We start from the raw sequence: 14,404 nt of genomic DNA on the forward strand, positions 1-14,404 counted from the left end.
AGTCCATAGCAGTAGTGTTGCTGTACCACACGGTGATGCAGCTGGTCAAGATGCTCTCAACAATGGCACTTAAGTCTTCAATCTTAAAACCAATACTAAATACAATTTCAAACATTATTACAGATTTGTTGGTACTTTTACAGCTCATTTGAAAAGTGCTGTATGCTCCCTGAAAAGCGAGTATTGCTTATTTTACAAAGAAATTCTAAAATGACCTGGACACATTTGTTGGTGCCCCTGAAAAGATCATAAAAAATTTGATGTTTTCTTTAATCAGTAACATACATCTCTCCTGTTGTGTAATAAGTCATTCTGCCTATTTAAATGGAGAAAAGTAGTCACACTGCACTTTTGTATCATCATGTCTCCCACACTAAACATAAGCCAGAGAAAGTAAAGGAGAGAGTTGTATGAGGAGATCAGAAAGAAAACTATACACAAACATATTAAAGGAAAAGGCTAGAAGACCTTCTCCAAGCAACTTGATGTTCTATGACAACATCCATTTTCCAGCCCGCTATATCCTAACTCAGGGTAATGGGGGTCTGCTGGAGCAAATCCCAGCCAACACAGGGTGCAAGGCAGGAACAAACCCCGGCCAGGGCACCAGCCCACCGCAGGGTACACACACCCACACACCAAGCACACACTAGGGACAATTTAGGATCGCCAATGCACCTAACCTGCATGTCTTTGGACTGTGGGAGGAAACCCATGCAGACACTGGGAGAACATGTAAACTCCACGCAGGGAGGACCAAGGTTTCTTTCCTGCAGGGCAGCAGTACTACCGCTGTGCCACCATGCCACCCTCTATGACAACAGCTGCAAATAATTAAGAAGTTTAAGGTCCATCAAACTGTTGCTAGCCTCCACTGATATGACCTTAAGAAGAAAATCGACCCCAGAACAGGCAGAAGGATTGTGAAAATAATAGACAATAAAAATAGAAATAAAAGACCACTTTCAACAAGACACAAGCTGAACTCCAAGGTCAAGGTTCATCAGTGACTAATCATACCATTCATTGCTGTTTTGAGTGACAGTGGGCAAAATGAAATGAGATCCGTGAGTACTCCACTGTTGAAAGAAAAAACAAAAAAAGCAAATTGGAATTGCCTAAAATTCATTCTGACAAGCAACAGTGAGTAGCTCTGGGAGAATGTCCTTTGTACAAATCAGACACAACTGGAGCTTTTTGGCAAATCGCATCAGGTCTGTGTCAATAGAAGAAAAAAAATGAAGCTTTCAGAAAAGCACACTGTACATACTGTGAAACATGGAGGAGGCTTGGTTATGTTTTGCTGCGTCTGGCACAGAATGCCTGTTGAATATCTATGGAAAAAACTGAAACATGTAGTCTGCACTCTTCAAAATGGACATAGCTGGTACAGTTTGCTCAGGAGGAGTGGGCCAAATTACCTGTTGACAGGTGCAGAAGTCTTATTGAGAGGTGGAAGAATCACTTGTTAGCAGTGATTACCTCTAAAGGTTGTGCAACAGAATATTAGGTTAAGGGTCCCATCATTTTTGTCCATGCCATTTTCATTTGTGTTATTTGAAATACCGGTCAAATTCCATTACAATGAAATTTTCATTACAAAGAAGTATTTTTACAGTCCCAACAGTTTCCCCATAAGACAGTCTATAAAAATCTTGTTACTATGAAATACATTCAGTAGAAAAGTGCCTAAAAGACCTTGAAATGCCTGAATGAATCATCCACAGAGCAGTTAGTTCTGTGGTCGCAGCTCAGTTGTGCACAACAATCCCCAAACAGTAACATTGTACATTTTTCTTTTTCTCCGAACTTTCCTTGTACTGTTTATTTTTGCTATGTTTTCTGTGGTTTTCAGTGATACTTTTTGCTTATTGCGCATCAACATTTGAAAAATATCCATTGGAATTTAACTCATTGTCACCCTCCTACAGAAATGGCAGACACGAAAAAACAACACCAGTTCGCATTAGAAAAAAACTTGGAATTTTTGCAACTCTCAATTCCAGGCAAAAAGAAAAAAGATGTTGCCAGTGAATTCGGAATTTTGCTATCGATACTGTCAACTTTCTTGAAAGGCTGAGCAAAAATGGAAGAAAAATCTCAGGTTGCAAACGTATGCGAACTGCTGCATTTGAAGATGTTGAAAAAGCAATTATGTGGTTCAATGATGCTCGTTCAAGAAACATTCCTATTAGTGGACCACTCATTCAAGAAAAAGCAAAGTCACTGCCTATTTCCTTTGTCCACGAAGATTTACTGCCAGATGGGGTTGGCTAATTCGCTTTCAGGATAATTCTGGAATTGTAGCCAAAGCAATCTGTGGAGAAGAACATGCAGTTCCAATTGAAAAAGCAAGCAAATGGCGTGCAGGTGAAATCAGGAAAATTATTTCAGCTTATGAGCCTGAAGACATCTACCGTGCTGATGAGACTGGAATCTTCTACCAGCTGCTACTGCATCGCACTTTAGTACTCAAAGGTGATCCATGCCGAGGAGGAAAAAAATCTAAACAAAAGTTGACAGCCGTACTTCGCTGCAATTCAACTGGCAGCCACTGATTTATTCTTCTCATTATTGGCAATTCAGCCAGTCTTCTGTGTTTTAAGCTTGTTACATCCCTTCTCTGCGAGTATAAAGAAAACCAGCGAGCTCCGATGACTGGGAAACTGGCTGCGAAAACTTGACAAGGATACAGAGATGCGCAAGTCACTGTCTTGCACCCCAAAACACAAGGCTGAGTCTTAGTACTTTGTTATTTATCTTGAAACAGGAACAGCACGGTTACTTATTGTAACGGCATCTACCACTCTTCTATACATAGACACAGCAGTCATGCAGGGTCATAGCCAGGTTAGTGGCCAAGTAATTCTGTTCACGATCTGCTCAGATTTGCTTCCGCGGTGCTTCACTGCAGTGCTGTAAGCTTGTGGTTGGCCCGGCATTAGATAAGCAATCTTCCATAGACGTGGCAATTGCACTTTGGGATGCACTTCAGCGTGTTGTTACATTGAGGGGAGGTCCCAAAAGAGTTCAGAAATGTCACAATATGAAGAAGGAAAAGAAGATTCTGCTTCTGATTGATAACTGTGCTGCCCACAGCATGCATCCACATTTTAGATAATGTTCGCATTGAGTTCCTTCCAACCAATTGCACGGCAGTGCTTCAGTCATTGGATTTGGGCATTATTCACACCCTGAAAATGTATAATCGCAAGGAAATGCTGAGAAAAATTCTCTTCAGCATAACGTGTAGACAGGTGGAGAGGAAAATTAACGTGAAAGAAGCTATTGAAAGCACTATAGCGACAAATACAGAATCTCATTACTACGAAATTTCTATTACACCAAAATATTTTTAGGTCCCTGGCACTTCGTTGTAACGGAATTTGACCTGTATTCTGTTTAAAACTCTAAAGCAAACTCCAATTTTTTGTTAAATATAGAATAAACAATGATGGGTGCCAATTAGTTTTGTTAGTTTCAGGTTATTTCAGACAGTTGTGGGTTTTTCTTTTTTCATAGAGGAGTACCAAAAATCTGTCCACATCACAAATTAGTGAATTCAATGATAGTTCAGGGCAATTAAACAAGCTCTTTAAAGTTGTTTTTTGTAATAACATGCTATCAAAGACTGGTTTGTCAATGGACCACTGTTTTGTTATTGTATAACATTTGTTGTAAGATTTTATATGTGCATCATTAGCTGGTTAAAAAAATATTGCTGAAGAGTAGTATGTGATGGTTGAGTCAAAATAATTCAAATTTTAAAGGCCGAAAATTTTAAATCTGTCCCTTTTTTTTTTTTTTTCCAAATTTGACCCAATTTAAAGTTTCCTGTGTGAAATCAAACTTAAGTTTTTACATTAATCCTTTATTTCAGAACTATTGTATAACAACCTTTGTTTTGCTGTTTTCAATGTTTCTTTTGTGGGAGATCACACTGTTAATTGCTTATGCCTGTGTACAGATTCAGAATTAGAGAATTACTGTTGTAATCTGAGCTCAAAACATTTAACTGTGAGACTGCATTACATTCTTTAACATACTATTAAAATTTATGACTTGTGCGTTGTATCATGTTTTGCCTTTTTTATTCATTAATTTCTGAATAAACACAAAGCATTTCTAGCCATGACTTCTGCTGTTTTTCTTTTCAAAATTTCTTGATCTGGTGCTGAAGCAACATCAGTGTAAGCCATTTTCATGTGTACTAATGTATATATATGTATGTATATATATATGTATGTATATATATATATATATAATATATATATATATATATATATATATACACATACATACATACATATTATACATACATATGTATGTATGTATGTATGTGTATATAACATTAATATTAACATTGCAGCACCATAAATGAACGAGTGTTTGCCAAATTCAGAAGAGTACTGAACAGTCCCATCTCTGTTTGGCTTGTTTATTCTATTTATCACCATGAAAATACAATAGCATTGAATTTCCCCTTGGGATTAATAAAGCATCCATCCAGTGAAATAGGTTACTAGTGTTGACAACTCTAAGAAAACTATAGCCTGCATCTTGAATATAAATGAGGTTTCCAGTTCTTTCTTGAAAATTGTGTTCAGAAATTTTATTTGTAAGTTTTAGATCATCTGAATTTGTAAATTGGAGGATCTTTACCTTGCAGCATGTTACTGGAAAACATTTTTATTATAGGCGAGATACCATTTTTTATGAGTGTTTCTAAGTTAAATAAGTTAATATTTAAACCTCAACAGTTAAAAATGAAATGTCCACACAAAAATAAAATTATTAAACATGTCCATTCTCTACTCAGATCTTAAGAAGTGTCTTAATTTGGAATAATCAATAAGTATCATCTCATAATGCTGGAGTAGAAAAGATACTTTTGTGCTCATAAATAAAGAAAAAAATATGTTGTCCTCTTAACTACTTTAATTTGTGGCCTTCTGCCTATTTTCACACTTGTTATTTCTCCACCAGTGCAACCAGTGCTCTTTATTTAAGCAATTTCACTTTCAATATCCTGTGTGGTAATTAGGTATTAAAATAGGGTAGCCTATTCCCTGTTATTATTAATTATGCTAAAAAAATTTAAGGTAACATTAAACTCACCATGTATTTAAACATTTTAATGGTTCATAGAGACACCCCTTTGTCTTTTCAGGCATGGGAAAATCATCTTAGAAGGAACAAGTCCATTGTGGTGGATTTATTTCATGGACAGTTGAAATCCCAGGTGAAATGTAAAACGTGTGGGCACATAAGTGCTCGGTTCGATCCTTTCAACTTCCTGTCATTGCCATTACCAATGGACAGTTACATGCACTTGGAAATAACAGGTAAGATGCTGAAACAAGCAAAACCTTGTAAACAAAAAGTGCTTTTTTTTTCTTTTTTTTAACCAGTAGAAATTATATAAACTGTAAATTACAACATGTCAATAGACATTATATACTGGACTAATACTTTACTTATGTCTTTAACTGAATGCTCCCAAGATGAAAGGTATCCATGATATTTTAAGAAACAAAAAATGATTCTCCTTCCAATTTAGGTTGCGTTTCAGAATATATTATTTGTGCAGTGCAATTCATAGTATATTTTATAGCTTAAAGGATAAGTGCAGTATTTTTCAAGTCATTTATTTCTTCACAATAATGGTATGCTCCATATTAATTTGACACATAAACTTGTGTTCTAAAAAGAAACATTTTTTATGTTTTAAAATGGAGGTGAATGGGTTGTGGTCCAAACTAGAAAACAAAAGCATTTAAACTTACCAAAAACATCACTTCAGAGCAGCAAAAATTTTGATTTAAGAACATTTGCTTTGCTCATTTCTTAAGCCTGCATCTGACATCAAAAGTAAACTGGAAGTACTAATATTTTATGACGTTTTTCAGATTCTTGTTCCTTAAGGTAAGGATGTGTTTCGTGTTTGCTTTTCTGCTTGCAGCTCCCATTGTGGGTGAAGTTTTAATATTTTCCACATGTGCTTCCCCAGTTTGACACATTTTTGTAGCTTCAATTTGTATAAAATCCCACTTTTGGTTCTGCAGTTGTATTTCTTTAATGATTATATTCCGCCAAGGCCTTACCAAGTAATGCTCTGCACAAAAGTGTGACAAGTATCTTATATAGCTGCAAAGTGGTCAGTGTGCCCTGAAATAATCTGATTTGAGTACACATCTGTTGCTGATTCAAAATGTATGTGTGTGCTGACAACACATGTATACTGAAGTCTACTATTTCCTATGCCTTAAAATGGCACCTATATTTCCCCTATTACATTCTGTGTTCAGAATCGAGATTCATGCAGTGTGGTATTTGTTATGAGGTGTGCCCATAACATTTTTTATTGTACTTTGCACACTTAATCTTAAACATCTGAACTGACCTGAATGATAACACTGTGTTGCCATTTTTTTAATAAAAGCTTTAGATTTATGAAAGAGCCAAAGCCAACTGCACATCAGTAGAAAGTATGCAGTGCAAAACCACATTCAACATTACGCACTTTCTATGGTGTGTCAAGTGCACAGGTGATTAAAAAAAAGAAAAAGTGAAATGGAAGATTATGCAACAGAGCCAAACCACAATGAAACAGATTAAAGCACCATAAGTAAATTATTAAATTTTTAAATTTGCTGAGGATATGGTAAATAATAGAACTGAGAACTTTTGAGTGTGTAAACGTAATTAGCAAGTTTCACCATTTCCTCCTGATAGATATTTACTTAGGGAAATAATATGATGATGTAGTTGTACATTGTGATTTGTAGCCATTTTAAATCAACTAATTTTATCACATGTGGTGAAAGAATGTAATTGTGTGAATTTTCTTTAAGTATTTATTGTCGAATAGTCAGAGACAGCAATTTTCATCTGGGGATCAACAATAATGCAATAACAGCACTTGAAGATGACGTTTCAGAGGGAATCTACACTCCTAGGGCTAAAAGGCTGCTGCAAAGGTAGACTATCAGCAGCGTTAGGCGCACAGTTAGCTGGCCTTCTTTTAAAATGACTGAATCTTTCAAAGATGTTTTGAGTTTTGCTTTTTTCCATCCTAAGATGAAATGGCTACACTGTTTTATAAATGTATTCAATCTCAAGATGCCAATTAATACTTGATATCACTCTTGGCATGAAAAATTTGATTAGTGTTTGGTAATTTTTAAGGCTTTTGTTTTCATGTGTTTGGACTCTGGCCCCATTACCTTCCATTATAAAATACAAGAACAGGCTAGTCTCGATGGCATGCTCAATAATCCAGGTAAGGAAATTCTAGAATGTTGATTCTGTTCATCTGGACATAGTTTGTATCCGATACGGCAGGTTTCTCCAACCTTATAAACAGTATCTTGGCCTAATGACCGAACTAGCACTATTGACTAACAATGGGCCGTGTGCTCAATGATATGCAAATTGTCCATTGATCAGTGGCCATGAGTGCCATTCACAGAGAGCTGGGGAATGGCTGCAATCACAGCATTGTAAGATGGTGAAAGATGTACCCCGTAGGTCATTGAAAAAACAGAAAACCATTGGGCAACATAGTTTTAAAATTTTAAAAACTAATTCAGTATTTCTGTTTTTATGAAAACAAATGCTTTTATTCTTATTTAGTTGTAGTCTAAACTAGATTTGTAGTTTGGACAATGTTTGTCCTTCACAAATAATGAATAGTATGCCCACATTTAGGAAGTATTCAGCTAATATATTTAGAAAAGTGCTTTAACAGGGGGACATTTTTGATCCTATCTTTGCACAAGTGAGCAAAGCTTCAGTTTATAGTTTTAGTACTTGACAAACAACAAACATTTCTTGAGGTAAGGATTTAAAATGAACATGCTATGTTATTCAGTCTGATTTATTCAGATTAATATAAGGATGCAGCTTCAAATAGGCTTTAACTAGATCAAGGTTAGGTGGGGCTAGAACTAGCACTGGCAGCACTGAGCAAAGTTCAGGAAATAGTACTAGACAGGTCATCGGTTCATTAAAAGGGCATTTTTTTTAGTTTTCATTTAATGATGATAAATAGTATTTACTTAATAAAATATTTGTTAAATTCTTGACGCATGTTGTAATTGACTGGTATCTCATCATTAAATAACTTTTTATTTGTCCCCAGTGCTGCTGATAAATTAAAGGCTCAGAAAATGAATAAAATGATATATGATACTACTTGGAATTTTCACATATCACACTTTGTAGGGCATTGATTTTACTGATAGGTCTACATTTTCATTTTCATACATTAATTTTCTTATTGGGTAAATTGAAAATTGACTTCTCTTTAATGTAAAGTACATTTATTTGAAAGCATAGTTTACTGTTTTTTCACTGGTGATTCTTATGAACATCTTATAAGGACTACATTTTTCTGTTCAGTTAATCTGCATAACAGTAATAAATCTCTTGCAAAAATGTATTTCTGCAAATGATAAACATATACCCATCAGAAAAACGCTGAAACTTTTGCAGTAGATTTTGTTTAATGACTGTTTTCTAGATATATAGATTTCAATAAAAAATAATTGCTTCAAGTTGACCTTATTTCAATTTCCTACCATTTTATATATCTTTCTTTATTCAGTGATTCAGTTAGATGGGTCTACACCTGTACAGTATGGTCTACGTTTAAACATGGATGAAAAATACATAGGGCTGAAGAGACAACTGAGTGAGCTGTGCAGTCTGAAACCAGAACAGATCCTTTTAGCTGAGGTTCACGGTTCAAACATTAAGGTATGAGCATTTTTTTAAAATTATTTTTACTTGCTCATGTAATTATAGAATTTTGAATATAAAATGGATGTTGTACCACTTTTATTACAGTTACTTAAGATAAAGCATTTTAGAATGTGCTTTGTTTGAACTGTTGTTTAGCTACCATATTTTTAGGAAACCTGATAGTGAAATATCTTTGAAGGACCAAAATGCAAAAAAATAAATACTCTGTAGAGAGCCATATGCCATTAGCCATAAAGAAAAGAGCGTACATTATATTCTGTGCAGAATAGCAAATACATAAGTTATTTTATTATTTATTATTATTTAACTTAATATATGTATGTATATAATTTATATGTGAGCAATGATCAAAACCTTTTGAGCTTGAACCTGAAAGAAGTATTGTATGCAATGTTGGTGTCTCAAGATTACATTCTATGTATAAATGTGTGAAGTATAGGTTTGTAGAATATATAGTTTTTTGTGCAAGTTTTATTCAAAACCAAAAAACTAAATATAAACTATCCAACTTTAATTTAAAATGTTAGAGAACATTGAGCCTTCAGAGACTTTTTTATGCCTAGTCAATGTGTGCCCGAAATAGTTCCCCCTTATACACTTGTCTCCTGTGGAATGACATAATATCATCAAATACTCTTAATTCATGAAGCAGTTCTATCACTGGGCATTCACTAATTTTATTGTTTGTTTATCTATAAAGTTTGTGATGTTTCTGTAGTAAAAATAATTTTTATTGGTTTTATGTAATATTCAAATTTTATGAGATACTGAATTTTGAGTTTTGATTACCTGTAAGACATAATCAGCAAAATAAAAAGAAATAAACGCTTGAAATATATCACACTCTGTGTAATGAATCCATATAATATATGACTTTCACTTTATGAATTGAATTACTAAAATTAACTTTTCAATGATATTCTAATTTACTGAGATGTGCCTGTAAGAGTTAGGTTAAATGTCAGCTATAAACTGACATTTTGCCATATGTATGCTCGAGTGGTGTCGTGAGCTGGCAGTCGCAAAAGCACACAAATCCCAAAAATACTTCCAAAATGGCCCACAAGGGAGGATTACTGTCAAAACTCGACTAAAAACAAAAAGTGCCTTAAAGAATCTTAATAAAATAAAATATTTATTTTTTAACAATGAATGCTCAATAGGCCAAGGAGCTTAGTGTAGCACATAAGGAATTTCCTAAAGGCAAAACAATCCAAGGCAAACAGTGTCCCAATGCAGAATCCAAAGCGAAGTTTAAAATAGAGCACAGGTTAAAAAATCCAGTAATCACAAAAGGTACAAAGCACAGAAAAACACAAGTAAACACTCCATCCCCTATCATGTTTGAAATGAATCACCAGGAACTATGGGAGACCTTCTGGATTTATAGGACAGAGGGCAGTGATTTGCAGTTGGCCGTGCCTCTTGGTGGATCACGTATAAAATACATCGGTCATAGCCAAAGCATTTTATAATTATAGACAGAAATGAAGAATAATGCACATAATAAACAAAAGAAACATTAACATAAATACATGACACAAAATGAACAAAACAGACAAATAACAAGAATTTGATCCCCAGCCAGGGAAAAAAACACTAACTGAAACATGACAAGTGGATCCTGTAATATACTAACACCCTATCCAAGGCTGCTTTCTTATTCTTAGAGCTGCTGGCATAGGTTCTGGTACCCAAAAAATTGAGTTTTTCAGGATGTTATGTTATATTAGACATTTTAGATTTACTTTTATCATGCCATTTGTTTCTCTGTAGAACTACCCCCAAGACAACCAAAAGGTTAGACTTTCTGTTAGTGGATTTCTTTGTGCATTTGAAATCCCAGTCCCTGGATCACCCACATCAGTGTCATCTCCTTTACAAACAGGTAATTGTTACTTTACACTTCAGACCACTTTCTTTTGTTTCTGTATGCTTTTAGAAGTAAACTATTTTTTCACATTAGAAAAACTGCAGTCCTTTTACACTGACAATATTTTATTAGTGTTTGGAGTATAACATTTAAGTCTAATTGACTATTTTCTCATTTAAATTGTAATCGTAATTTTATTTATCTGTAGAGTTACCCTCTTTGGGGAGTGTGAAACCTGTGTTGTCTGCCAATGGAAACCTGTACACGCCAAGCTTAATCCCAAATGGAATGCCTAGCACTGTGGTGCCATGTGGAACAGATGATAGTCCTGCCAATATAGTTCCTAACGGACATATCACTCCGCTTGCTGACAGTCCATTTACTGGATACATAATTGCAGTTCACAGAAAAATGGTAAGAAATTTAATGCAAAGGCTTTAAAACCATAGTTTTATTTTTAATAGTACAAGTAAATGAAAATTTTAAAAAATAACCTTAATTTTAGTAGGATTGCCAAATTATTAAACTCAGGCTAACAGGTTAATTTCACCCCTTTCAATATATATAGCCATTTACTTTTGAACATTTGGTGGCTTTATGCTTTAAAAACATTTTTTCTTGAAATAGTCATTGCATTATTAAAATTCTTTGTTTATATATTAGTATGAACTTGAATTGTACTTGATGTGCCAGATCTTGAAACATATCTGCTTAATCAATATCTGTGTATGATCTAAAATCATTGTATTTATGATTCTAGTTTAATATTTACAAGACCTAATAAACATTATTTTATTTAGACTTAACAAAGATCTTGAAGTAGCACTGTAATCTTTGCATTTTCACCTTTTTAGATGCGAACAGAATTGTATTTCCTGTCATCACAAAAAAATCGCCCTAGTCTGTTTGGAATGCCTCTCATTGTGCCATGTACTGTACATACCAGAAAACGAGATTTATATGATGCTGTTTGGATTCAAGTCTCAAGGCTAGCAAGCCCTCTCCCACCACAAGAAGCCAGCAACCATGCCCAGGACTGGTCAGTAAATAAATATTAGAAGCTAAATGTTACAATCTGAGCAAGACTTTTAAAATCTACAACATAAAAACAAAATTCTCTTTTACTGTTACATGTGCTGTGTTTTATTTAATTTTGCATGGACTCTCTTTGATAAACTAATTTGTTACATCTGTATATTCCTGACACACAATACTTAAAATTCTTTAAACATTCTCTGTTGTTTCTTTGTGCAGAATTCATGTTGAATGGCATTTTGTTGGTGTCACATCTCTAAAAAAAAATTTCTATTCATTCAAAATCTGTATTTGCTTCAAACAAATACTGTATTTAAACTCTAAATGGCATACCAGTAACTAAATTGCATTTAAGTATAGTAGTTCTTTGGAGAGAGGGTGACAACTGTCCAGTTTTGAAAACGCTCCGGTTTCACTTTGACACTTTTAATTTCTCTGGTTTAGTCTTGATGGATATTCAATACCTTGAAAAAGTATTCAAAACTGGGATTTTAAACAATTTGAAAGGCAATTTATATTTGTAAATCATCATAGACTTTTTCATACAACAAGGTGGTTCCAAAATAAGAATATGCTTTTTTCAAACAGTATACAATCTTTTGCTTGCATAAGGCAAATGGAAGTAGCAAACAGTAACCGTTGACCATAAACTGTCAGGCCATGGGATACACCTACTGTCTTTTAATAGCCTGCCTGAGTTGTCTCCACTTGTCTTTTCCCATCTCAATTGTGCCTTTTCTGTTTCAATTTGCTTACATGGCTGTAATGCTTTCTTTCTCCCGGTCATATTAATTCTTGCCCACAATCAACCATCTTAAGTAAAATGATGTAAGGTGGAGTTATACTTAACTCAGAGATCACAGTGGCACACTTTAAAACTTTGGCCACATTATCCTTTATGGTGTTAAATCTTCTGTATCATTTACTGAAACATTTACTGTAGTAAGCAAAATATCAAAAATTGTTGTGGAAGAGAGATGTGTGTCTTGATTACCAAGAGGAATCTCTATCTGCCCCATCTCTCTCTCTTCCTCCCTCCCATTTAGGCTGTTATTTTTGGGTTCAGCCACATGGATTCTCCTTCACCAGAGATTCCTATCTTCTGCAGTCTCCAGTTGTTGTACTTTTCAAGACATTGCCAATCTGATCCCGCCATCTCTTTGCCACTCTTGTAATCATCCAGTAAACACAGCATTCACCTTTACTTTTGTATACAGTATGTCTTCCATCCATTCTCCATGTGTGTCCAAACCACCTAAGTCTATCCTCTTTGAATATATCAACTATGCATCCTACTCCTACTTTCTTTTTAATGTCTTCATTATAACATTCTTCAGTCTTTATTACCTATGCTTCTTTTTCATACAGTATCATGGGTTGAATTATTAATTTATATTTAATTCCTTTGGACTTTAAATTTAATTGCAACTTCTTGTCACAAATCACATCATACCAGACAGCTCTCTCAATTTATTCCATCCAAGTTTGATTCTTGATTTGACATCATCCTCACATCCTCCACATTTTTCACTACAGTACCAACTTTAATTCTAATTTATAGCTTTATTTAATTGCAAACTCTTATCTTCTGCCTTCCCCACATTATTCATAATCCTATTGTCTCTGCCCACTCTGACATCCAGTGACAGCTTCTTGCAATCTTTTGTTAGCGGCTTCTTCAATAGCTAATCAATATATTACCATCTTTATTTTTATGACATTTAAGTTTTGCTTATCCAGCTATGCTTTTTCTTTGGCAATTTTAGAACATTTCTCCTTCTTTTGTTTGTAGATCTTCATGTAGTTTATTGGTAGCTTCTTGTTTTACTTTTGCCAAGATTTTCTTAGCTAATTTTCTCGTTAGCATGCTTATTTGTATGAATGTTTTAAATGTACATCCTTCTGTTTAGTCCATTTACCTTTTTTTATATAGCAGCTGAATCCTCTTGATTCCATCACTAAGCCTCTGTAGCCCCTTCTGACCTGTAGTTGTGCCACATACATTTGCTGCTGATAGAAAGCCTACTCTAAAATCATCCCAGTTTAGTCCTCTCTCAGTGTACTTCTTGCACATGTCCTTTCTATTTCCATGTTCCTATTCTTCTTTTCTCTGCATTTTTTGTAGAAAATAGTTTAGTGTTGCTCACTGTTTTTATAGATCAATTCAACAAATAATTCACAAATGTGAGGTCTGGAATTACAGTTTTCCAAAGAACAGTATTGAAATTCATATGAATGGATCCAAGGAGACCAGCTATTTTTAGCCTATTTTTATTGTAGAGCTAGCAATTCAAGCAAATCTGAATTTGCACCAAAACTTAAAAATCTCTCTCCGCAAAAAAACAAAGTGAAACTTTCAATCAATCAATCAATCAACATTTATTTATATAGCACATATTCATACAAAAAAATGTAGCTCAAAGTGCTTTACAAAATGAATAGAGAAATAGAAGACACAATAAAAGATAAACATAAGTCAACATTAATTAACATAGAATAAGAGTAAGGTCCGATGGCCAGGGTGGACAGAAAAACAAAAAAACTCCAAAGGCTGGAGAAAAAAATAAAATCTGTAGGGGTTCCAGACCAAGAGACCGCCCAGTCCCCTCTGGGCAATCTACCTAACGTAAATCAAACAGTCCTCTTTGTATTTAGGGTTTTCAGAAGGACCTGATGATGATGGTCACGTAGACTTCTGGCTTTCAGTCCATCAATGTTGGTGCCTCATGA

At 34.5% G+C, this 14,404-nt stretch overlaps 1 protein-coding gene across 4 annotated transcripts in view; it reads left to right on the forward strand.

Annotated features, from left to right (window-relative positions):
• The window catches only part of usp32 (ubiquitin specific peptidase 32), a 209,923-nt gene that overhangs the window by 159,958 nt on the left and 35,561 nt on the right, over positions 1-14,404 (forward strand). For all 4 annotated transcript variants that reach the window (XM_039756745.1, XM_039756747.1, XM_039756746.1 and 1 more), the window contains exons 23-27: positions 5,171-5,345; positions 8,609-8,760; positions 10,543-10,654; positions 10,848-11,053; positions 11,494-11,678. In XM_039756745.1, coding sequence (XP_039612679.1) covers positions 5,171-5,345; positions 8,609-8,760; positions 10,543-10,654; positions 10,848-11,053; positions 11,494-11,678 — 830 coding nt within the window. The remainder of the gene's footprint in view (positions 1-5,170; positions 5,346-8,608; positions 8,761-10,542; positions 10,655-10,847; positions 11,054-11,493; positions 11,679-14,404) is intronic.

This window comes from Polypterus senegalus, chromosome 6 (assembly GCF_016835505.1).
Source record: "Polypterus senegalus isolate Bchr_013 chromosome 6, ASM1683550v1, whole genome shotgun sequence".
Taxonomy (NCBI): domain Eukaryota; kingdom Metazoa; phylum Chordata; class Cladistia; order Polypteriformes; family Polypteridae; genus Polypterus; species Polypterus senegalus.